General features: G+C 46.1%; 1 protein-coding gene across 3 annotated transcripts in view; it reads right to left on the reverse strand.

Moving 5' to 3' along the window:
* Positions 1-24,993, reverse strand: part of LOC115478935 (F-box DNA helicase 1-like) — an 87,833-nt gene that overhangs the window by 11,805 nt on the left and 51,035 nt on the right. For all 3 annotated transcript variants that reach the window (XM_030216593.1, XM_030216594.1, XM_030216592.1), the window contains 4 exons: positions 23,064-23,139; positions 16,180-16,377; positions 11,189-11,311; positions 8,356-8,462 (listed from right to left, as the gene is read on the reverse strand). In XM_030216593.1, the coding sequence (XP_030072453.1) occupies positions 8,356-8,462; positions 11,189-11,311; positions 16,180-16,377; positions 23,064-23,139 (504 nt within the window). The remainder of the gene's footprint in view (positions 1-8,355; positions 8,463-11,188; positions 11,312-16,179; positions 16,378-23,063; positions 23,140-24,993) is intronic.

The following is a 24,993-nucleotide window of genomic DNA, read 5'->3' on the forward strand; positions in this document are numbered from 1 at the left end:
TGTAACAAAAATAAAATAGGTACTATTGGAGATTCTACATGGAATGTTGCTACTATTGGAGATTCTACATGGAATGTTGCTACTATTGGACATTCTACATGGAATGTTGCTACTATTGGACATTCTACATGGAATGTTGCTATTCCACTTGCAACATTCCATGTAGAAGGCTGCGCAAGCTTCTGCTTCTGTGAGTCTGATGTCCTGCACGTATGTGCAGGACATCAGACTCACAGAAGCAGAAGCCTGCGCGGCCACATTGGTGATCTGCAAGGGCCGACTTCTACATGGAATGTTGCTAGTGGAATCTCAAATAGTAGCAACAGTGGAGGAGTGGCCTAGTGGTTAGGGTGGTGGACTTTGGTCCTGAGGAACTGAGTTTGATTCCCACTTCAGGCACAGGCAGCTCCTTGTGACTCCGGGCAAGTCACTTAACCCTCCATTGCCCCATGTAAGCCGCATTGAGCCTGCCATGAGTGGGAAAGCGCAGGGTACAAATGGAACAAAAATAAAATAGATACTATTGGAGATTCTACGTGGAATGTTGCTACTATTGGACATTCTACATGGAATGTTGCTATTCCACTTGCAACATTCCATGTAGAAGGCTGCGCAAGCTTCTGTTTCTGTGAGTCTGATGTCCTGCACGTATGTGCAGGACATCAGACTCACAGAAGCAGAAGCCTGCGCGGCCACATTGGTGATCTGCAAGGGCCGACTTCTACATGGAATGTTGCTAGTGGAATCTCAAATAGTAGCAACAGTGGAGGAGTGGCCTAGTGGTTAGGGTGGTGGACTTTGGTCCTGGGGAACTGAGGAACTGAGTTGGATTCCCACTTCAGGCACAGGCAGCTCCTTGTGACTCTGGGCAAATCACTTAACCCTCCATTGCCCCATGTAAGCCGCATTGAGCCTGCCATGAGTGGGAAAGCGCAGGGTACAAATGTAACAAAAATAAAATAGGTACTATTGGAGATTCTACATGGAATGTTGCTACTATTGGAGATTCTACATGGAATGTTGCTACTATTGGAGATTCTACATGGAATGTTGCTACTATTGGACATTCTACATGGAATGTTGCTATTCCACTTGCAACATTCCATGTAGAAGGCTGCGCAAGCTTCTGTTTCTGTGAGTCTGATGTCCTGCACATACGTGCAGGACGTCAGACTCACAGAAGCAGAAGCCTGCGCGGCCACATTGGTGATCTGCAAGGGCCGACTTCTACATGGAATGTTGCTAGTGGAATCTCAAATAGTAGCAACAGTGGAGGAGTGGCCTAGTGGTTAGGGTGGTGGACTTTGGTCCTGGGGAACTGAGGAACTGAGTTGGATTCCCACTTCAGGCACAGGCAGCTCCTTGTGACTCTGGGCAAATCACTTAACCCTCCATTGCCCCATGTAAGCCGCATTGAGCCTGCCATGAGTGGGAAAGCGCAGGGTACAAATGTAACAAAAATAAAATAGGTACTATTGGAGATTCTACATGGAATGTTGCTACTATTGGAGATTCTACATGGAATGTTGCTACTATTGGACATTCTACATGGAATGTTGCTACTATTGGACATTCTACATGGAATGTTGCTATTCCACTTGCAACATTCCATGTAGAAGGCTGCGCAAGCTTCTGTTTCTGTGAGTCTGATGTCCTGCACATACGTGCAGGACGTCAGACTCACAGAAGCAGAAGCCTGCGCGGCCACATTGGTGATCTGCAAGGGCCGACTTCTACATGGAATGTTGCTAGTGGAATCTCAAATAGTAGCAACAGTGGAGGAGTGGCCTAGTGGTTAGGGTGGTGGACTTTGGTCCTGAGGAACTGAGTTTGATTCCCACTTCAGGCACAGGCAGCTCCTTGTGACTCCGGGCAAGTCACTTAACCCTCCATTGCCCCATGTAAGCCGCATTGAGCCTGCCATGAGTGGGAAAGCGCAGGGTACAAATGGAACAAAAATAAAATAGATACTATTGGAGATTCTACGTGGAATGTTACTACTATTGGACATTCTACATGGAATGTTGCTATTCCACTTGCAACATTCCATGTAGAAGGCTGCGCAAGCTTCTGTTTCTGTGAGTCTGATGTCCTGCACATACGTGCAGGACGTCAGACTCACAGAAGCAGAAGCCTGCGCGGCCACATTGGTGATCTGCAAGGGCCGACTTCTACATGGAATGTTGCTAGTGGAATCTCAAATAGTAGCAACAGTGGAGGAGTGGCCTAGTGGTTAGGGTGGTGGACTTTGGTCCTGAGGAACTGAGTTTGATTCCCACTTCAGGCACAGGCAGCTCCTTGTGACTCTGGGCAAATCACTTAACCCTCCATTGCCCCATGTAAGCCGCATTGAGCCTGCCATGAGTGGGAAAGCGCAGGGTACAAATGTAACAAAAATAAAATAGGTACTATTGGGGATTCTACATGGAATGTTGCTACTATTGGACATTCTACATGGAATGTTGCTACTATTGGACATTCTACATGGAATGTTGCTATTCCACTTGCAACATTCCATGTAGAAGGCTGCGCAAGCTTCTGTTTCTGTGAGTCTGATGTCCTGCACATACGTGCAGGACGTCAGACTCACAGAAGCAGAAGCCTGCGCGGCCACATTGGTGATCTGCAAGGGCCGACTTCTACATGGAATGTTGCTAGTGGAATCTCAAATAGTAGCAACAGTGGAGGAGTGGCCTAGTGGTTAGGGTGGTGGACTTTGGTCCTGGGGGAACTGAGTTCGATTCCCACTTCAGGCACAGGCAGCTCCTTGTGACTCTGGGCAAGTCACTTAACCCTCCATTGCCCCATGTAAGCCGCATTGAGCCTGCCATGAGTGGGAAAGTGTGGGGTACAAATGTAACAAAAATAAAAAATGCAAACCTAGGAACCAGATGTTATCTAATACGTCACCTACCCAACTGCAAAAACATAGGTGGAAAAATGTGGGATACAAATGCAACAAATAAATAAATACTATACAAGTCCACCTTAACGGCAGGATTTAGCTACCTGGGCTCAAAATGGTGGAACTGAATTCCCACAGTCATAAGAAGCACCCAGTTCAGAAAAGACCTAAAGACCTTCCTCTTCAGGAAATTCTATGAGTAAAATATGCACTAATCATCCTGGAACAACAACACAACCTCTAACCTCGAAATGAACTAAGAAGCATCTTCCCAATGACTATTCCATAACGCACTACCAGTTTTCTTGCCAACCACTGTAAAACACAGCATCATACAACCTTGTAAATGAAATTGAATCAATGTAATCTCTTACAACTGTTCAATGGAAGCCACACTGAACCGAAACTCGTTTTGGATAATTGTGGGACACAAGTATAAATAAATAAAACAAACAAAAGATCAGAATCCCTAATTTGTTAGGATTAGAGGATACGGAGACATGCGTGAACCGACAGCGTAGCTGTACTCTTTTCGTACAGTAAGTCAACACTCTTGGCTAGTCCAGCGTGCGCAGGACTCGTTTATGTAGAAGTGTAGAAAGAAGCAAGTCAGCATTACAGATCGGTTTATGTGGAAAGTTGGTAGCACATTTGCCGGAGTTACGGGCGCTATCCTGTTACAGAAAATTTTGCAAATGTGGAAAATAAGAGACCAGTGCTTCACCTTTGCTTATCCTTTTGGCTCTGCTCTTTCCATAGGCTCAAAAGGGGTGTTTCACGAGCTGAGCTAAAAACGCTCAGATCCCAAGGACTTGCCGGTTTCCTAAGAGGCGGCTTTAAGGGCAATTCTAGAAATTGGCATCTAGACTGAGGTGCCCCCAATGCTGTGCATTTAGTACTTATTCTATAATTGGTACCTTGGCGCCAAGATTCCCTTATTAAATAGTAGCATAAGGTTGGCGATGGCACATCTAGGTATAGGGGTGCCCTCATACAACACATTATTAACCCTTTAGTGTCCAATGTTCCCGTAATAAGCCATATGGGAACAGATTGGTGGGAACATTGGACACTGAAGGGATGGCAGGTGTAAGCTGGCGCACCTAGGTGTGTCAAGCGATGGGCATAGTTTATAACAGGCTTGTCCAACCTTTTTCTATCAGGGCCCAGATTTTATAGTTATTTATTTTTATTTATTTTTGTAACATTTGTATCCCGCATTTTCCCACTTATTAGCAGGCTCAATGTGGCTTACAAATACTGTGTTGGTGGACGCCAAATACAGTAGGTATTAAACAAATACAATTAGAAAGAGGGTCAGGGAAGGTAGGGGTAAATGGGTACAATAAGGGACAAGGAAATAAGAAATAAAATATCCATTGCAATGTATGTAAAAATGTATTAGAGTTGAGGCTTTTAAGTAGAATCAATAGGGTAGGCCTTGCAAAATAAATAGGTCTTTAAAATTCACTTGAAGTTTTGATGATCGTGCGTTGATTTCAAACTCTATGGTAATACATTCCACATTTGTGCACTTAAGTATGAAAAATTGGATCCATATGCTGATTTTGTAACATTCAAAGGGCAAAAACATGCACCGTCATATTTTGCCAGATGTTTCACGAAATAGTGGTATCATACAAAGGTGCATTGTCCCCCCTCCCCAGCCTCTCTCTCTCTCAAGTATCCCTGCACAAGTCTTCACCAAGTCTCTTTCCCCTTATCTGGCTTCAGCTGCAGAAGCAGCGGGATTCCTGCTTCCCCACTGCGACATGCCTCTCTGCAAGCTTGAGCTGCTGCTTGATGCCAGAAGTTCAGGTTGGTCTCATGGTTTGAAGTCTCGCGAGACTTGAAACTGCAAGACCGATTCGAACTTCAGTACCAAAGAGCAGACTAATGGTGAGGAAGCAGGAAGTAAGCACCAAAAGAACTGCCAAGCTTCCGAGGGCCAGAAAAAAAAGCACTTGATGGGACGGATTCTGGCCCGCGGGACCTAAGTTGGACAAGCCTGGTTTATAATATTCTATAAGCTACATGCCTACCTGGGAGACATGCCTGTGGCCCGCCCATGTTTGCATCCCCTCGCAGTTAGGTGCTACTTTATAAAACAGTACCTAGGTGGTTAGCTGCCCATTTCACGGTACCTTTCATGCATGTAAGTGTGGCGCCTACCTCTAGGTACCCGTTCATAGAATTGCCCCTTTTGTGTTCCAGCTTCTCCATCATAGGCACACAGTTCAGTTCAGTACTGGTCTCCGTATCTCAAAAAAGATATAGTAGAATTGGAAAAGGTACAGCGAAGGGCGACGAAAATGATAGTGGGGATGGGACGACTTTCCTATGAAGAGAGGCTGAGAAGGCTAGGGCTTTTCAGCTTGGAGAAGAGACGGCTGAGGGGAGATATGATAGAAGTGTATAAAATAATGAGTGGAATGGATCGGGTGGATGTGAAGCGACTGTTCACGCTATCCAAAAATACTAGGACTAGAGGGCATGAGTTGAAGCTACAGTGTGGTAAATTTAAAACGAATCGGAGAAAATTTTTCTTCACCCAACGTGTAATTAGACTCTGGAATTCGTTGCCGGAGAACGTGGTACGGGCGGTTAGCTTGACGGAGTTTAAAAAGGGGTTAGATAGATTCCTAAAGGACAAGTCCATAGACCGCTATTAAATGGACTTGGAAAAATTCCGCATTTTTAGGTATAACTTGTCTGGAATGTTTTTACGTTTGGGGAGCGTGCCAGGTGCCCTTGACCTGGATTGGCCACTGTCGGTGACAGGATGCTGGGCTAGATGGACCTTTGGTCTTTCCCAGTATGGCACTACTTATGTACTTATGTACTTATGAATGCACTACCCAAAATCTTAAGATCAATTCAGAACCATCTAAATTTCAGGAAATTACTGAAGACCACCCTGTTCAAGAAGGCTTACCTTCCAGACTCAGCCTAACTTACTTCTTCTTTGTTACAGCAAAATTCATTATCTTTTATTATCTCTGTTGTTTTATACGTTGCATATTTATTTATTTGTTGCATTTGTATCCCACATTTTCCCACCTATTTGCAGACTCAATGTGGCTTACAATAATACATCCTGACAATCGCCAATCAAGAGTAGATAAAACCACTGGTTACAAAAAGAACAAGTGTAACACAATAGATATAATCAATTCAATAAATGAGAAAACAGACAGATTCTCTAGTAAGTAAGTTCCTATTATTGATTATTATGGTAAGTCTTGTTAAAAAGGTAGGTCTTTAGTGACTTTCGGAAGTTGATAAGGTCACGAATATTTTTTACGTTAAGTGGTAGTGTATTCCACAGTTGCCAATGTAAGAAAAGCAGGATGCATGAACTAGTTTGTATTTTAAACCTTTACAACTAGGGAAGTGGAGTCCCAAGAATGTATGTGCTGATTTTTTTAGCATTCCTGGGAGGTAAATCAATAAGGTCTGACATGTATGCCGGAGCATTTCCGTGAATGATTTTATGAACCAGTGTGCAAACTTTGAACACAGAACGTTCCTTAACTGGGAGCCAATGGAGCTTCTCTTAGGGGTTTTGCACTTTCATATTTTGACTTTCCAAAAACGAGTCTAGCTGCGGCATTCGATTACTATCTTATTATTACATTGTTTAATTGTATTTTACTAACTGTAGCCTGCACTACGGTATTGTGTAAGCCACATTGAGCCTACAACTAGTGGGAAAACGTGGGGTATAAATGTGTTAAATAAATAAGCCACTTATGAATCTGCAGTGGATGCCGGGAAACCTTGGGTAGTGCGCTCAGAGTTTATGAAGCTTGAAAGCCAGATAAAGAAAGATGCAATAAATATTGAAGCTGATTTTAAAGTGAGCAGGTGAAAGGGTTTAGATCTTCCTGCCTATGCCAGATGGAGAATTGCTTCCACTTGAAGCTGGATGTCTGGTTCAACAACGATCCTTTCCTGTTACGATCAGAGGAGATGAGTTGTGCGGACTGATGGAAAGGAGACTCCAGAACAAGAGGCAGACCTAGAGAAATCCAAGGAAATTATTTCTTTACAGAAAGGGTGATGGAGGCACTGACAAGTGGGGCTGTATTTAATTCAAACAAGGAACAGATATCTGCACAAAGGATACCCAAGGCAGAGGAATAAACCGAGCAGTTGGTGTCATGTGCTTTTCGACTCCAAATCAAGCTCCAGGAGATACTCTTGGTACTGAAGAAGTTTCATTGGTGCCAAATATCCCCCTGGCATCGTGGGGTCAAGTCGCTTTCCCCCACCCCCATGGATTTCTCTTCCTACCGAGCCACTTCTCAGGCACAGAGTGGATTTCTTGCACCGGGTCCTTAGCCAACTGCGGTTTCTCAACTGCGTTGCATTAACTAACATCGTGGAGGCCCTTTGCTCTCAGGGACACTTTTAGCACATAAGGACAATAGTTTAAACATCTGATTCAGTTTCAAAGATTAGTAGAAGATGGAGTGATTGTCTTCGAAGCACATCTTCCACCTGCAGGAGTACTGCTTAAATCCAGCCGTGTCGTCTCCTACGTTACTCGATGGATGAACCTAGAGGGATGGGAACCGAGGTAAGAAATGTCACAGACAGCAGCAGCATGGACTGAAAAAGATTGAAACAGTGGCTGAATAGGTAGAATGAGGCAGTGACTGCACAGGAATCCTTGGCAGGTTCCGAAAAGCCTTCTTGGTCTTTTGCAGTTCTGAGAGCGCTGGCCCGTTTCTGTGGCGATGTGTGGCTGATTTTAATCTTGCTTGTTGATGGAGAACATTTTTTTATTCTCTTGAACTTAATAAAACCATCTGGATTAGAAACGAGAAGGGGTGACCTGAGGCAGAAGGGAAAGTAGTGACATATAGCCCAGGCGAATAAGGTGGACAGGACCTAGAATATTCCGTTATCTGGAACATTTAACCACTTCTGCTATCACCCGACTGTTCTTAAGAGAGAAGGCCTGACCACATTTTCATTCTGACTTATTCCACCTGCCTCTTATCTTATGCCGGTAGCACGTATTTGCCCAATAGCTGCTCCCCCGTTTTACTTTGCTACCTCTTACTAGGCAACAGTTGCCCCTTGAACACACAGCTTTGTTGATTCCCGATTCAGATCCCATTTTGATACGGCAGAAGAGGTAAGAACGCAGAGCTGCAACGCTGGAAACCACAATTAAGATTCTGCCTGCCATCGCTCACCAACTCTCTAGGAAAAGGAGTTTGTAACTATGCCAACCATATCTTGCACGGTGCTAAGTACACAGAAAAATCTTACACACAGGTTATTATCTGCTGTGCCATAAGATTTTACTAGGATCAAAGGTCGCATACAAATCAAACATAGCACTGCAATAAAGTTCACCACACAGTGTTTTCTTCTACATGATTTGTTTTCATTCATATATTATTAAAACAGATGGCTGTTGAGCTCCTTGGTCTTACCCCAGCCAAAGTCAGAATGTTCTCAATGGATTTCGTGATCAGCAGGTGCTTCTTGGCCCGAGTCACTGCCACATACAGCAAATTCCACTCGTCCTCATTGTGCATGTCTGTAGAAAAATGGAAATAAAGTCAAGAGAAAACATGGCACCTCATCCAAAACCCAGAAAGGGCCACGCACATGCCCAACAAATGGTTAAAAGCCTAGGACTCGTGAATAATTGCATCCATTACCCAGCAATACAATGCTGTGCTGTCCTTACAGGGCTTCGGTTCTTGACACCTAGAAGTGCCTCAGAATAAGGCAGGAGGGGGAAAGGAGGGGCCAGGTATTTTACATTTCAGCCCTCATGGGTTACCATGTAGGCTTGGTCAGCTCTGGGCCAGCCAGCCGCTGGGTCATGCGCATCCCCCTTTCCTAGGCTCTGGGGCCAGCCGTTGGACATGTGTGTCCCTCTTTCCTAGGTTCTGGGCCACTGCGCATCCCCCCTTTCCTAGGCTCTGGGCCAGTTGCTGGCTGTGACTGTCCCCCCTTTCCTAGGCACTCCCTAAATTAAATTTCAATGGAAAAAATTGCTAGTCTTTCCTTTCGTTTTATTTGTGGTGATCACATGATGGGATGAGCTCCTTAAACAGGACTATTACCCCCCAAATCAAGCATTTTCACTTGAACCTAGCCAACCTGAAAGCAGAGCAGGCTGATACGCATAAAATTAGGTCCTGCCTAAAAGTTCATGCCGTGCAAGCCGACACATGATAGCACAGTAGATGTGTTCAGAGGGAAATTAGGGCAGAGTATGCAAATTTTCTAAAATACTTGCTAACGTTTACAACTGCTCTCGAGCAGGAAGACTGCCCACACCTTCAATCTAGCTGCCATTTCTACAGGATTTATGCTAGTCAAACATATAAATGGCAAGAGGCGTACTCACTCGCAAATGCGCAGTAGAGACCCTCTCTGTCCCGCCCCCGCGTCAATACGTGATGACGGGGGCGCGACAGAGAGGGAACCTGCGCACCTGCGAGTGAGGGAACCACCGTCGCCACCGCTCCCCCCCCCAGGGTTGCCGCTACCGCTCCCCCCACCCACCTGGAGTCGCCGCCGCCACCCACCCTCCACCCGGCCCGGGTACCTGGCTTCACTATTCAAACCGCCGGAACGCAGCACACAGCTCATCTGAGCTGCCCTTGGCCTTCCTTACCTGCCTGTGTCCCGCCCTCGCCAACGTTACGTCACCCGAGGGCGGAACACACGCAGAGAAGAAGGAAGGCCGACGGCAGCTCAGATGAGCTGTGTGCTGCGTTCCGGCGGTTTGAATAGTGAAGCCAGGTACCCGGCCCGGGTGGAGGGGTGGCGGAGGGGACTCTGGGGGGGGGGGGGGTGGCGATTCCGGGGGGGGGGGGGGCCTTTCAACCCCCCCTTCCTTTACTAGCCTATTTTTAGGGGCTCAACGGCTAGTATTTTATAAAAACACCTTTGCGTCTTTTAAAAAAGTACGCTTAAATTTAGGCACTTATGCTTTTAACCTAGCACCCTCTTACAAAATAAACTCTTTATGCTCTTTTGTGCATCCACTCCGCAGCTCCTCAGTACCTTTCCGCTCTCATCTCTCCCTACACTCCTCCCCGTGAACTCCGTTCGCTGGGTAAATGTCTCCTGTCGTCCCCCTTCTCCCCCACTGCTAACTCCCGGCTCCGTTCCTTCTATCTCGCTGCTCCCTATGCCTGGAATAGACTCCCTGAGCCGGTACGTCAGGCTCAGTCTCTGGCTGTCTTCAAGTCTAGGCTTAAAGTCCACCTCTTTGCTACTGCTTTCGACTCCTAACCATGACTCTCTTACTCAACACCCTCACTTATCACCCCTACCACTGCAATTTCCCCACCCCTTGCTGTCTGTTCGTCTGTCCAATTTAGATTGTAAGCTCTGTTGAGCAGGGACTGTCTTTTCATGTTCATTTGTACAGCGCTGCGTAAGTCTAGTAGCGCTATAGAAATGTTTAATAGTAGTAGTATGAGCCAAGTATAGGACAGTCAAGCCATTGTGACATCACTGATGAGGTTGGCTCTTAGGCATTGGTGGACTGAGGCATTATGTCATCACAATGTCAGCTCTGGTTAAATCACCGCAGCTCCTCAGTACCTTTCCGCTCTCATCTCTCCCTACACTCCTCCCCGTGAACTCCGTTCACTGGGTAAATGTCTCCTGTCGTCCCCCTTCTCCCCCACTGCTAACTCCCGGCTCCGTTCCTTCTATCTCGCTGCTCCCTATGCCTGGAATAGACTCCCTGAGCCGGTACGTCAGGCTCAGTCTCTGGCTGTCTTCAAGTCTAGGCTTAAAGCCCACCTCTTTGCTACTGCTTTCGACTCCTAACCATGACTCTCTTACTCAACACCCTCACTTATCACCCCTACCACTGCAATTTCCCCACCCCTAGCTGTCTGTTCGTCTGTCCAATTTAGATTGTAAGCTCTGTTGAGCAGGGACTGTCTTTTTCATGTTGATTTGTACAGCGCTGCGTAAATCTAGTAGCACTATAGAAATGTTTAATAGTAGTAGTATTAATAAGCAGAGAAGTTCTTCCTGCAGGAGGGACTCCACACAGCGTTATCACCGCCATGGAGAGGGCAAACACATACATCAAGCCTCACGTTACGGACAAAAATAGCTTTACAATCAGATTGCTTTCTCTGGCTGCAAAACACTATAATTTTAGAGCTGCACACAGAACATCCAGCTCAGATAGCGTCAGCTTTCTGTAACACGGCAGCACAGCACAGGCGAGCATGGCTTGCTTATTTGCAACCGCTGTGATGCTGAGGTCAGTCGCTTCCTTACCGACTCGGAACTGAAGCCTCTGGATGTTGTGGCGGGCGCAGGGAACTTTCACAAAATCGTCCGACACGTGAACGGTCTCAAACTCCATGCCTTTGGCTTTGTGGACGGTGCCCAAAATAAAATCTGAAGAAACAAACACACACACACACAATGGAGGCGGCATGGTCTCAGAGCAATGGGCTGGCAAGCAAAGGGGCCAGAGTTCAAATCCTACTTCTCCCCTCCTGAAGTTCCTCGGACTCTAGGCAAGTCACCGTATTTCCCCATTACCTCAGGGGCATTTAAAGCTCTTTGGGGAAGGGGCTTGCCATATTCAAATCTGAGGCACAGAGAAGTAACAAAAACCAAAGAGCAGTCATAGTTACATTTATAAATGTTCGGCCAGCAGCAATCCACGTTTCTTTAAACGCCGACTGCCATCGGTTAAATTAGACCCAGATATTTAATGCTGGGCCATGTCAGGGCACTGGCATTGAAGATCCGTGTCGCTGGCAGACCAGGAAGGAAGTGGCTGCCAGGCAAAGATAAAACTGCTTTTTTATGAAGCCCTATCTGCCCAGTTATAAGAACATAAGCGTTGCCATACTGGGACAGACCGAAGGACCATCAAGTCCAGAATCCGGTTTCCAACAGTGGCCAATCCAGGTCACAAGTACCTGGCAGAAACCCAAAGAGTAGCAACATTCCATGTAGAACTGCAAAGAATAGCAAGATTCCGGAATCCTAAAGAGTAACAAGATTCCATGTAGAACCCCAAAGAGTAGCAACATTCCATTCAGAATCCCAAGTACAAAAGTAATGCCGAAGGTCCATCAAGCCCAGAATCCTGTTTCCAACAGTGGCCAATCCAGGTCACAAGTACCTGGCAAGATCCCAGAATAATAAAACAGATTTTATGCTGCTTGTTGTATACGTGCAAGAAAAATGCAGAACACAAAAAGCAAGCTTTTCTTATAATCACCAAAGTGTTATTACAAAGCCCAATGTGGTCACGTTTTGCCCGGCTAGGAGCTGCAGCAGGGGGGCAGTACAATAGTGGAATGAAAAGCACGGTCCCTCTAATAAGGTCAGGCGCTGATCCTCCAGGCAACCAGCAGTAAGCTTGCAGTACTAGAAGTGTCTGTTGGTTGCCTGGAGGACCAGCACCTAACCTTCTTAGAGGGTCCTACTTGTTGTTCATCCCGCTATTGTTTTAAACCCTGCCTCGAGCCCTAGCTGGGCTTTTTAATAAAACTTGGTGATAAGGAAAAGCTTGCTTTAGTGATCTGCATTTCTCTTGCACATCTGCTGTCTGTGGCTCTATCAAAGCCTGTCCTGTATTGACTCCAGTTATGTATGTAAGCATCAACACTGAATATGGCTGGTGATACACAGGGTTACCATATTTTGTCCCCCAAAAAGGAGGACACATGCCCCTCCCCACCACGCCCCCTTTCACACCCTGCCCCACCCCCTTTCACACCCTCGCTCTGTCCCCTGTCACATTTTCTCTTCCCCCTGTCACATACCCCGTCGCCCCCCCTCCCCATCACCCCCCTCCCCTTACTACTGCCCTGGTGGTCTAGTGACCTCTTCAGGGCAGGAAAGAGCCCCCTCTTTCCTGCCCAGAGCGCTGCCCTGCATGCATCCTTCCTGTTGCTGACCCTCGGCGCCGATTCAAAATGGCCGCCGAGAGTTGAAGTCTCGCGAGGTCACTTCACCTCTCGGCGGCCATTTTGAATCGCGTCGAGGATCACCAACAGGAAGGATGCATGCAGTGCAGCGCTCTGGGCAGGAAAGAGGGGGCTCTTTCCTGCTCCGAAGGCGGAAGAGGTCACTAGACCACCAGGGCACTAGTAAGTAAGGGGAGGGGTGGCTAGCAATCTGCCCTTTTGTCCGGATTTCTGGATAAACGGGCAGGCTGGCGGGCCGTCCTATAGGACCACCAGCCTGCCCGTTTGTCCATAGGACGGCCCGCCCACCGGCCTGCCCGTTTGTCCAGAAAATCTGGACAAACGGGCAGATTGGCAAAAACCCCCCCGGTTGCCCAGACGTGCCCTCAAAAAGAGGGCATGTCCGGATAAATCCGGACATATGGTAACCCTAATAATACACATCTTCTGGCTTTGCCACGGGACAACCCAAGTACTGCCTGGATTGTGCCAGGGTGGTCAGAGACAATATTCAGCGACATTACAAGAAGTATTTATAAAAAAAATTAAAAAACAACCCACACAAAAGAGGGGAGGAAAGGAAGGAAATGAAAGCCTGTGTAGTTTCCCACCCTCCAATCCAGTGCTATTCAACCCCCTCACCCGCAGCCTGTGATCTGTAAACGACTGGCAGGAAGCACAGGAGCTGAGAGAGAGAAGAAAACCCAGAAGGAGTGAGTTCTGCTCGCCTAGCAAATTGCCAACCACCTGCCCTGAGCTTTGCTCTTTGATGCAGGAATGTTACCTAAACGTCCGTCCGGCTGAAAGAACTTCCTATTTCAGAGTAACGAGAAAAATATTCAAAACTGCCAGGGTGAGGTACAGAGGCGAGAGGCAGCATCGGCAGTCAGCCAGCCAGGGTGCGATACAGATTTGAGAAAGTAGCATCGATATTCAACACTGTGTATCCTGACGGCACATTATTACAAGTAAATCAATTGGAGGAGGAGCCTAATGGTTTAGTGCAGTGGGCTGAGAAGCTGGAGAACTGGGTTTGATTCCCATTGCAGCTCCTTGTGACCTTGGGCAAGTCGCTTAACCCTCCACTGCCCCAGGTATAAATAAGTACCTGTATATACTATGTAAACTGCTTTGAATGTAATTGCAAAAACCACAGAAAGGTGGTATATCAAGTCCCATTTCCCTTTCCCTATTTGAGATTCTACACGGGACGTTGCTAGTGGAGGAGTAGCCTAGTGGTTAGTGCAGCGGACTTTGGTCCTGGGGAACTGGGTTTGATTCCCACTGCAGCTCCTTGTGACTGTGGGCAAGTCACTTAACCCTCCATTGCCCCGGTACAAAATAAGTAGCTGAATATATGTAAACCGCTTTGAATGTAGTTGCAAAATACCACAGAAAGGCGGTATATCAAGTCCCATTTCCCTTTCCCTATTCAAGATTCTACATGGAATGTTGCTACTATTCGAGATTCTACATGGACGTCAGACTCACAGAAACAGAAGCCTGCGCGGCCGCGTTGCTCATCTGCAAGGGCAGGCTTCTACATGGAATGTTGCTAGTGGTTAGTGCAGCGGACTTTGACCCTGCGGAACTGGGTTTGATTCCCACTGCAGCTCCTTGTGACATTGGGCAAGTCACTTAACCCTCCATTGCCCCGGTACAAAATAAGTACCTCAATATATGTAAACCGCTTTGAATGTAGTTACAAAATACCACAGAAAGGCGGTATGTATATCAAGTCCCATTTCCCTTTCCCTATTTGAGATTCTACAAGGAATGTTGCTATTCCACCAGCAACATTCCATGTAGAAGCCTGTCCTTGCAGATCAGGAACGCGGCCGCACAGGCTTCTGTTTCTGTGAGTCTGACGTCCTACACGTACGTGCAGGTCGTCAGACTCACAGAAACAGAAGCCTGCGCGGCCGCATTGGTGATCTGCAAGGGCAGGCTTCTACATGGAGTGTTGCTAGTGGTTAGTGCAGCGGACTTTGATCCTGCGGAACTGGGTTTGATTCCCACTGCAGCTCCTTGTGACATTGGGCAAGTCGCTTAACCCTGCATTGCCCAGGTACAAAAAAAACAAACTTAAGATTGTGAGCCCAACAGGGCTGGTCTTAGGCAGAGGCGACCAAGGCGGCAGCATAGGGCCCCGCGCTTAGGGGGGCCCCGCGCAGAGTGCCTCAACTCTGCCTCACTCCGACCGACCCTGGCTCGGACGACCGCATTATGATCCCGCTCGGCCGCCGCCGCTCCGCTCCCGCCACATTACGGCATGGTGCCCGCCCACCGTCAGCAGCCTCCCACCTCCCCGGACCCCGACAGTTGCACCGACGGCCCCAACAGACAGTTGCAGTGCCAGCGCAATGGCCCCGGCTCCCAACAGAGAGTTGCAGTGACGGCTTACCCCAGCGTTTCACTTCCCGCTCAATGTCCCACCTTCCGATGAGGTATTTCCTGTTTGGCGGGCAGGAGTCACTGAGCGGGAAAGCTGCCTGGAGCCTGGTCGGAGGTGAGCCGGTGTGAGAGTGAGTGTGACTTAAAAATAAATAAAGACAGTCAAGTGGAGCTGGAGCAAGTTTGTGCCACTGCCATTCAAAGGCAAGCCAGGTATGATGATAGCTTTTCTTATAAGGAAGCAGGAAGTTTCAAACCCCTTTAGTGCCATTTTAAAGGTAAATACTATTGCAGTAGTCTATTATGCTCCCATCAGTGATTAAGTCAAAATTCAGTGTTTTATGAAGGGCAGTGACAGGAAAAGATCAAGAGGTTGGCTAAAGTGGTGCGTGTATGTCAGGAGAGGAAAAGAGCACATATAAAATCCATTTCCAAGGAACCTTTTTAAATTAAAAAAATAGGGGAATTTGAAAGTACTGGATTTTTTCTTAGTATTTTTCCTTTATTCTCCTTTGTTATGAGAATTGGAACTACTAATTGTAGTGGACTTGAACTGAATTTCTGGGGAGGGGGGGTTTCATGATAGCATTGGGCTTATTATTTCAATCAGTTTTTTTGTACAAGTTGTACAAGTTTAGCTTCATTTGTCTTTATTTGAAATTGCATAAATAAAAATTTTTCTAAAAATGGAATAATCTTATCAATGGGGTGGAGCTAGGGTGGGGGCGGAGCTATGGTAGGGGTAGGGCTAGGATGGGGCCCCACCAAATTGGTATGCACAGGGCCCCGCACTTGCCAAGACCGGCCCTGGAGCCCAATAGGGCCAGAAAAAGTACCTGCATATAATATAGGTAAACTGCTTTGGTTGTACCCCACAAAAATGCATTATATCAAATTCATGACCCTTTAGCTCTCAGGGAAAGAACAAGTGTGTGATCGCCTCACCTGCAAACTCTGGGTTTTGTATGTGACTGCAGTGCAGTCTGTTCACCAGCTCTGGAATTCGGAGATTATATTTTTCCACCACTGCAATTTTTGCTTCCAACTCCTTGTCCTCCACATTAGCCGCATAGCCTTTTAAACCAAAAAAGCCTTTGTGGTTTACCCACACTTTGATAAAGGGGTCCTTGATGAAAAGATTTTCTGTATGAGAAGAAACAGAAAATATCTAATTATCAAAAACAATTTTTGGTTGGAATACCTAGTACCTAGATTCAATCATATGCAAAAAAAAGTAGGGTTGCACACAACTTCCTGTTTCTGGGTCCAGAAGAGCCAGCAGCAACACGCACCCGGAAACATCCCCTGTGCCTGCTTTCTTCTTGCTGCTGATGCCACAGCTGCTGTGAAGACCGACAGAAACAGAGGGCTCAGTGCAGGTGTGCTAGAACACAAAGTGAGTGAGCCAGCAGGAGGGGGAGAGGAAAGGGAGACAGATGAGGCAATGCAAACTACAGGGGGTGGGTGGAATGAAGGTGAAGAGATGTGACAATGCAGGATATGGTGGGGGGGGGGGGGGGGAGGGAGGAAGAGACAGAGTAATGGAAAAATTAATTCTTACCTGATCATTTTCTTTCCTTTAGTCCCAACATACCAATCTATAGACATGCACATTATGTCCATCTACCAGCAGGTGGAGATAGAGAGAACGTCAGAGTTCTGCCATAAAGGATACCGTGCAGCAGCCTGACTTTCAGTATTTTCGATTACAAAGCAGTAAGGAGACAACGGGGGAAAAAAATGGAGAAATCTCCTGCCACTGACACAAAAAGGGAGAACCAGCAGAAAATGTGGCAAACCAACAGTACAAACCAACTGTCCTCTTCTTCCCTGCTTCTCGTTTTCTTTGAAAAAAACGTCTGCAAACAAAACGGATCTAAAAACTCAAAGGAAAGCAACACGTACAACAGCATGCAGCCATAGAACCCAAGGGTGGGCCTCTGGATTCATCTATTGGGACTAAAGGAAAGAAAATTAATCAGGTAAGAACTAATTTTTTCTTCTATTACTTCCCACAGATCACTTCAGAGTTGTGTGGGACATATCAAAGCAGTCCACGAGTGAGGTGGAACATGGCAATCCCTATATAAGAAGGACTGCTGACCTGAAGGCCGCAGCCTCCCTTGCCAACAACCTCCAAACTGCAATGCTTCAGAGAAGTGGGAGCAGAAAACCAAGAGAGCGGCACATGCTGGCAACAATTGCAACTTGGCCAAAAGAAGTAGCTGGAGCCCTCAAGGAATATGCCTAGAGATCTAAAGGAGGGCTCCTAACAGCCAGAATGTACACCGAAGAACAGGCGACCATGAGCCACCAAGCAAAGGTAGCCTGGAAGACTGTTCACCAATCCTGGGACCAGCAACCCAAATAAAGAGAAACTCAGAATGCCCGAACTCATTGGCGATCTCCAAGTATTTCACCAGAATCCTACTGATATCCAAACACCGAAGCAAATGAAACTCAACTAGATAATCCACCCTACAAAAAGAAAAAAAGAGAAATTCGCTGATTGAGCTGAAAAGTGGAAACCCACGCTTCCGAAAACTGTAGGAAGGATCCCAGCAAGTCAGTGGCTGCAACTCCGTTACCAGTCTTGCCGAGCAATGGAGCCTAAAAAGACCTGCCTTTAGATTGAGAGTCATCTAGTGCCACCATAGATGGAAGCCAAAGAATACAGCAAACTATATAGGCAGTGAAATAGAGCAACTGATAAAAGAGTGAGTCAAGGACCAGCTGGTGTAGCATATCCCCACAGCTCAGGAAGAATCCTCAGATACAGAAGCAGGGCCGCCGAGAGACTAGGCCGGGCCTGGGGCAAGGCCGGGACCCCCCCCCCCCCTTAGGTCATCATCGTCGTCGCCACCCCCCTCCATCCACCACCACACCGGGCCCCCTGAATTCAAATCACAGCGCCTCACCTCGCTCCGTGTGAAAGCGCAGCAGCGTCGGTCTGCAGAGCACCTCCCTTCGGCCTTCCCTCCCTGTGTCCCGCCCTCGCAGAAGCTACGTCAGACAAGGGCGGGGACACAGGGAGGTAAGGCCCGAAGGGAGGCGATCTGCAGACTGCCACTGCTGCGCTTTCACACGGAGCGAGGTGGTGAGGCACTGTAATTTGAATGGAGGGAGCCCGGCCCGGTGGTGGACGATTGACGGAGCCAAGGGCGGGCGGGTGGGACTACGGCACCGGGCCCCCCTTGGAAGCCCGGGGTATTTTGTCCCCCCCCCCAGTGGCCATGTACAGAAGCATCAGGTGTGTCATACAATCGGTTGGTAATATTATGGAACAACAGAGGCTGTGATCTACACGCAGATAATCCACAGGAGAACAATGCAGACCAGAGTGAAAGGGCTTATCATTCCATTATAAAAATACTCATAAAAAATAAGACATATTAATTAAATATCATCAATTATTAATCCAGTTTAAGTAATCCAAATAAAAACTAACTCAAAAACAAGTACAGACATACAGTGGTGGAAATAAGTATTTGATCCCTTGCTGATTTTGTAAGTTTGCCCACTGACAAAGACATGAGCAGCCCATAATTGAAGGGTAGGTTATTGGTAACAGTGAGAGATAGCACATCACAAATTAAATCCGGAAAATCACATTGTGGAAAGTATATGAATTTATTTGCATTCTGCAGAGGGAAATAAGTATTTGATCCCCCACCAACCAGTAAGAGATCTGGCCCCTACAGACCAGGTAGATGCTCCAAATCAACTCGTTACCTGCATGACAGACAGCTGTCGGCAATGGTCACCTGTATGAAAGACACCTGTCCACAGACTCAGTGAATCAGTCAGACTCTAACCTCTACAAAATGGCCAAGAGCAAGGAGCTGTCTAAGGATGTCAGGGACAAGATCATACACCTGCACAAGGCTGGAATGGGCTACAAAACCATCAGTAAGACGCTGGGCGAGAAGGAGACAACTGTTGGTGCCATAGTAAGAAAATGGAAGAAGTACAAAATGACTGTCAATCGACAAAGATCTGGGGCTCCACGCAAAATCTCACCTCGTGGGGTATCCTTGATCATGAGGAAGGTTAGAAATCAGCCTACAACTACAAGGGGGGAACTTGTCAATGATCTCAAGGCAGCTGGGACCACTGTCACCACGAAAACCATTGGTAACACATTACGACATAACGGATTGCAATCCTGCAGAGCCCGCAAGGTCCCCCTGCTCCGGAAGGCACATGTGACGGCCCGTCTGAAGTTTGCCAGTGAACACCTGGATGATGCCGAGAGTGATTGGGAGAAGGTGCTGTGGTCAGATGAGACAAAAATTGAGCTCTTTGGCATGAACTCAACTCGCCGTGTTTGGAGGAAGAGAAATGCTGCCTATGACCCAAAGAACACCGTCCCCACTGTCAAGCATGGAGGTGGAAATGTTATGTTTTGGGGGTGTTTCTCTGCTAAGGGCACAGGACTACTTCACCGCATCAATGGGAGAATGGATGGGGCCATGTACCGTACAATTCTGAGTGACAACCTCCTTCCCTCCGCCAGGGCCTTAAAAATGGGTCGTGGCTGGGTCTTCCAGCACGACAATGACCCAAAACATACAGCCAAGGCAACAAAGGAGTGGCTCAGGAAGAAGCACATTAGGGTCATGGAGTGGCCTAGCCAGTCACCAGACCTTAATCCCATTGAAAACTTATGGAGGGAGCTGAAGCTGCGAGTTGCCAAGCGACAGCCCAGAACTCTTAATGATTTAGAGATGATCTGCAAAGAGGAGTGGACCAAAATTCCTCCTGACATGTGTGCAAACCTCATCATCAACTACAGAAGACGTCTGACCGCTGTGCTTGCCAACAAGGGTTTTGCCACCAAGTATTAGGTCTTGTTTGCCAGAGGGATTAAATACTTATTTCCCTCTGCAGAATGCAAATAAATTCATATACTTTCCACAATGTGATTTTCCGGATTTAATTTGTGATGTGCTATCTCTCACTGTTACCAATAACCTACCCTTCAATTATGGGCTGCTCATGTCTTTGTCAGTGGGCAAACTTACAAAATCAGCAAGGGATCAAATACTTATTTCCACCACTGTATGTTAACAACATAAGCATAAAAATATCTGTTTTTTTAAGATTAATAATTGAATGTGTCTTAACATACTGACTGAATAATATTCTTATGCTTATGTTGTTAACATATCTGTACTTGTTTTGGGGTTAGTTTTTATTTGGATTATTTACTTTTAACTGGATTAATAATTTATGACACTTATTTCATTAATATGTTTTTTATTATTTATTTTTGCGTATTTTTTTATAGCGGAATGATAAGCCCCCGACGCAGCCTCTTGAGAGGTGAAACGTGGCCATGTCAGGCAACCAATTTTAATAAAGAGTGTACTTCTTACTTTCACTCTGGTCTGCACTGTTCTCCTGTGTACACAGTCGGTTGGTGCCACGGCAACCACAAGCCAACAGTAGGCAAAGTACTGAGCAAGAGGCTAAATTCCGTTCCATACAGCTGGCTACTGCTGCTCGTCACTCAAGAAGCTGAGACGATAGGTCTTCCAGACGGCCGCTGCTGTATGCCACTAAAGGAGCCGAGTTGATATGGCTCCCAGGTGGCTCGATTTAGTTGAGCAAAAGAGCCAGGCTCTGAAACCAAAGCGGACAACAGGCTGCCAGATAAGTGAGGCATTTGCAGCTGTGTCATATAGACTGCTGACTTAGGAGAGATGAACATCTGGCAGCCATTTACAGCAGTAAAAATATTCAAATACAATACAAAGTATGGCATCGTATACTACTTACAATGTTAACACAATACGTAACAGAACATTTTAATTGATATAGAAGGGTAAAGCAAAGATGGAACATATAGATAGGTAAGAAGAGTCAAAAAGTAAGTGACTGATTTAGAGAAAGTTGCACATGAGGTCAGAGAGATGGTTAAATATTATCTCAGCTAGGGTAGGAATGGATAAACATGTCCCGCTGCAGTACGTGCAGCCCCAGTCAATCCTTGTGTGTGTGAGTGAGACTAACACGTTAGTTACTTCTTCCATTAAAGGCCTGGTTGAAGAACCAAGCTTTCACCTGCTTCCAAAAGTACAGATAGTCTTGTGTTAAGCGCAGCCTTTCAGGCAGTGGATTCCAGAGTGTGGGGGCTACTCCGGAGAAGGCTCGCTTGCGGGTATCACATCATGTGATGTCTTTTGGAGAGGGTGTGGTTAGTGATAGTCCTTGGGAGGACCTTAGTGTCCTTGGCGGTGTGTGGAGGATCATCCTATTTTTCAGGTACTCAGGGCCATTTCCTTTCAGGGCCTTGAAGATCAGACATAGAATTTTAAATTTAGCCCTGTATTGTACTGGTAGCCAATGAAGTTTTTGCAAAAAAAATGTTGTGATCTGGTCACGTCGCTTGCAACCTTCTACGCATTTTTGTTTTTGAAAATTTGGGGGAAATTTGAAATGTCATAATATGTTGAGCAGTGTAAGCCGTTTTTGTACATGATTGAACCTGGGAAGACAAGAGCCACCAGTGCCATCATCAGTAGTGTGTCACCAACTTCTAGAGAAAGGGAAAAGTCAGTCAGTCTGCTCTCTGTCTCTAAGTCACCGTCTTCATTAGGAACCGGTATGGCTTTCTCAGTGCATCGCCAGAGATTTGGTCAGCCTACAGGCTCAGCAGCTGTGCCAACTGATGCCACACCAGTCATAAAAGGCGCCAGCTTTTGCTCTTGGGACCATCAGGAGATGTTATGGAGGCAGCATGAACAAACACAGGGTGAGGGAGAAGTGAGGCAAGAATTCAGTCATTTGCACGACAAATTCAATACTAACCAGACTAAGGAGTGATTCATCAAATCCTTAATAAACGAACATTAATTTGTACTATTTTAACACAGGTCCCATTTTATGCAATGAGACCTAGTTACTAATAACTGAGGTTCAGTAAAATATGTCTTAATAGTAGTCCATGTTGATAACTTCCCCCTTTAATTAAAGAAAGAAATATCTCTAGAAACCAAAATCACTGCTACATATAATAAAAGTGAGCTAAGTACAGGGCAAACAAGCCATTGTGACCTCACGAGGTTGGCTCTTAGGTATTGGTGGAATGAGGCATTATGACATCATAATATCAGTGACTAAATCACTGCTATATGTAATAAAAGTGAGCCAAGTACAGGATAATCAAGCCATTGTGACATCACTGACGAGGTTGGCTCTTACTGGTGGAATGAGGCATTATGACATCACAATATCAACTCTAGTTACCAGAGACTGAAAATCTTCACACTAAGGGGGGAAGTTATCAACGTGGGCTACTTGTGCTATTTTAACACAGGTCTCATTTCATGCAAATGAGTCTCAGTTACTTATAACTGAGGTTAACAATAAAATAGCATGTCTTAAAGGTAGCCCACATTGAAAACTTCCCCTCTGAGGCTGTAATGTGGACTAGATAACAAAGGGAGCTGCAGTCTGTTGCCCCTGACCCAGGATCGTGGATATGAGAGCAGGGCCAGAAAGGAAGAATGTTAAAATGATAATGTTGCAATGCCCCTGTAAGAGCTAGTTCTAACTGGAAGTTCATGGAGAAACTGTTAGGATTAAAAAGAAAAAAAAAAAGTTTGCTAAGAATAAGGGAGAATCCCAGCAGGCATTGGGGGGGGGGGGGGGGGGGGGAGAGAGAGAGACTAAAGCCCTTCAGTGCTGCTGCATTGTCATTGCTGCGTACATGGGAGTATGCATGTGGAGAGCGGACTGACAGAGACCAGCAATGGTCCCTAATTCTCAATACGTCGATCCTAGGGGTGGTAGAAGATAGGGAACAGGGGGAAAGAAGGACTCACTGTTCTTTTTTTCCTCTTCAGGATGAAGGAGGAGCCAAATATCCATAATTCGGTCAAGTCCAAAATTTTTCGGTCCCTGAAAGACAAAAAGGAGTTTGATGCAGACCTACTTTCAGAGTCACTTTGAAGTATTTATTAGTAGCTGCTACTATAAACAGTATCTCAGGGGGCTCTGCTTTATTTTTTTGTTCATTAAATTTGACAGGGCTGGGGATGTGTATGATTAGAGGTAGGCAGTTATGGCCTCATCACTCTGTAGAAGAATCCATCACAACAAGGGTGACAAAGGAAAGGGCAGCAGATGATGTCCAAACACCTTTATTATAACGTCCAGGACTCGACACTTCAAGTTTGCATTCAACAAAGTTTGTTTTGGAAGTAAAGCAGCAAGATATTGAACATCACCTGTATCACATCGAGCATAGCTTAACACCAACATACATCCAATTAAAGACTCCTGAAGAAGGCCTTTGAGGGCCAAAACCGACTCGTGTTGAGTCCTGGATGTTATAATAAAGGTGTTAGTTTGGACATCGTCTGCTGCCCTTTCCTTTGTCACCCTTGTTGTGATTGATTCATCTGTGTGTCTACAAGGGTTACTGATCTTCTGTTTTCCTGCCTCATCGCTGTGTACACAGAAGGTTCATAGTACAGGGGTATTGGTTTGACAAAAACTTTTTCAATAGCTTCATCTTCTGAAGCAAAGGATGCAAGAGACACACAAGACCATGTTTCTTTCATGGTGGACTAGAATCTCATGAGAAAGATCAAAGAACCACGTGCTCCCATGAGAAGCTGCCAGTTCACTTGTCAAAAGAGCATAAACTCCTGCTCAGTTTTACTGGACAAAGACTGACTGACAACTTTGAAAGAAAGGACAGACTCAACCCCTTCTGTATTATTCTTTCCAACTTCCGTTAGGTTGAAAAGAATAAAAATGCGACAAAGCTTATAAGCATAATGTTAAAATAAAAATTAAATTGTTGCATTGTCATGTGCTGGAGCCAATGGCTCGTTGTTATGTTTGAGATGTTATTTCAATAAAAATTCAAAGTTAAAAAAAAAAAATGCGACAAAGCATTTCAAGGAAGAAAGTAAGGATCAGCTGAAATCTGCAGAATACTGACCTGGCCGGGGGTTGTGGAAGAAAACTAAAAACCACCAAAATAAACTAAAGCATATGTTTTGTAAGAGGCAAGGATTCCTGCGTTAAAGCCATCACCGATACTGGTCACTTGTTGACTTATCATCGCATTTGGGACCCATATGTGCAGTGGGCTTCTTGTCCTGACTCCTCTCTGGTTACCTTATAGATGGGGTATTGAAAGGGAGAGAGGTGGTTCTTGGGGGGGGGGGGGTAGTAGGGTGGAAGGGTTGGGGTTGTGGAGGATATCTGTATAGTTTCAATACATCTTATATCCATTTGACATTTATCATTTCATTTGTTGATGGTGTCATGGCTGTATTTACTATGTCTGGATGTGTTTCAATAAATTCTTAAAACAAACAACCCCCCCCCCCCCAAAAAAAAAAAAACAAGCATCATCGATGCCCCTGGCTCCATGGCCCTACTGATTTCCTATCCCCCTATCCCGTATCAGAAGTAAAAGATTTCATGCCCTGTTATTCACAAACCAGAAAGGAAGGGTATCACTATCTGCTCCACTGAGAAATCAGCAAAATAAGGCCTCCATTCAGGGATGTGCTGGTAAATTTTTAACAACAGGCTCTTTCTCCGGACGTAGCCAGCTCTGCAGTTGGAAGGGCCGGGGTGGGGGTGGTGGGGGGGAGAGCAACACTTGCCTCTCTCTCCTCCCTCCCTTCGTGCGGGCACGCTAGGCATACCTTTGCTGGCAGCCAATAAATGGACTGCCACCACTCCCAACGTCTTGCTCTGAGCAGCATGCTGAAACTTCTCACACATGCTGGA

The sequence above is a fragment of the Microcaecilia unicolor genome, chromosome 10 (assembly GCF_901765095.1).
Source record: "Microcaecilia unicolor chromosome 10, aMicUni1.1, whole genome shotgun sequence".
NCBI classification, from domain to species: domain Eukaryota; kingdom Metazoa; phylum Chordata; class Amphibia; order Gymnophiona; family Siphonopidae; genus Microcaecilia; species Microcaecilia unicolor.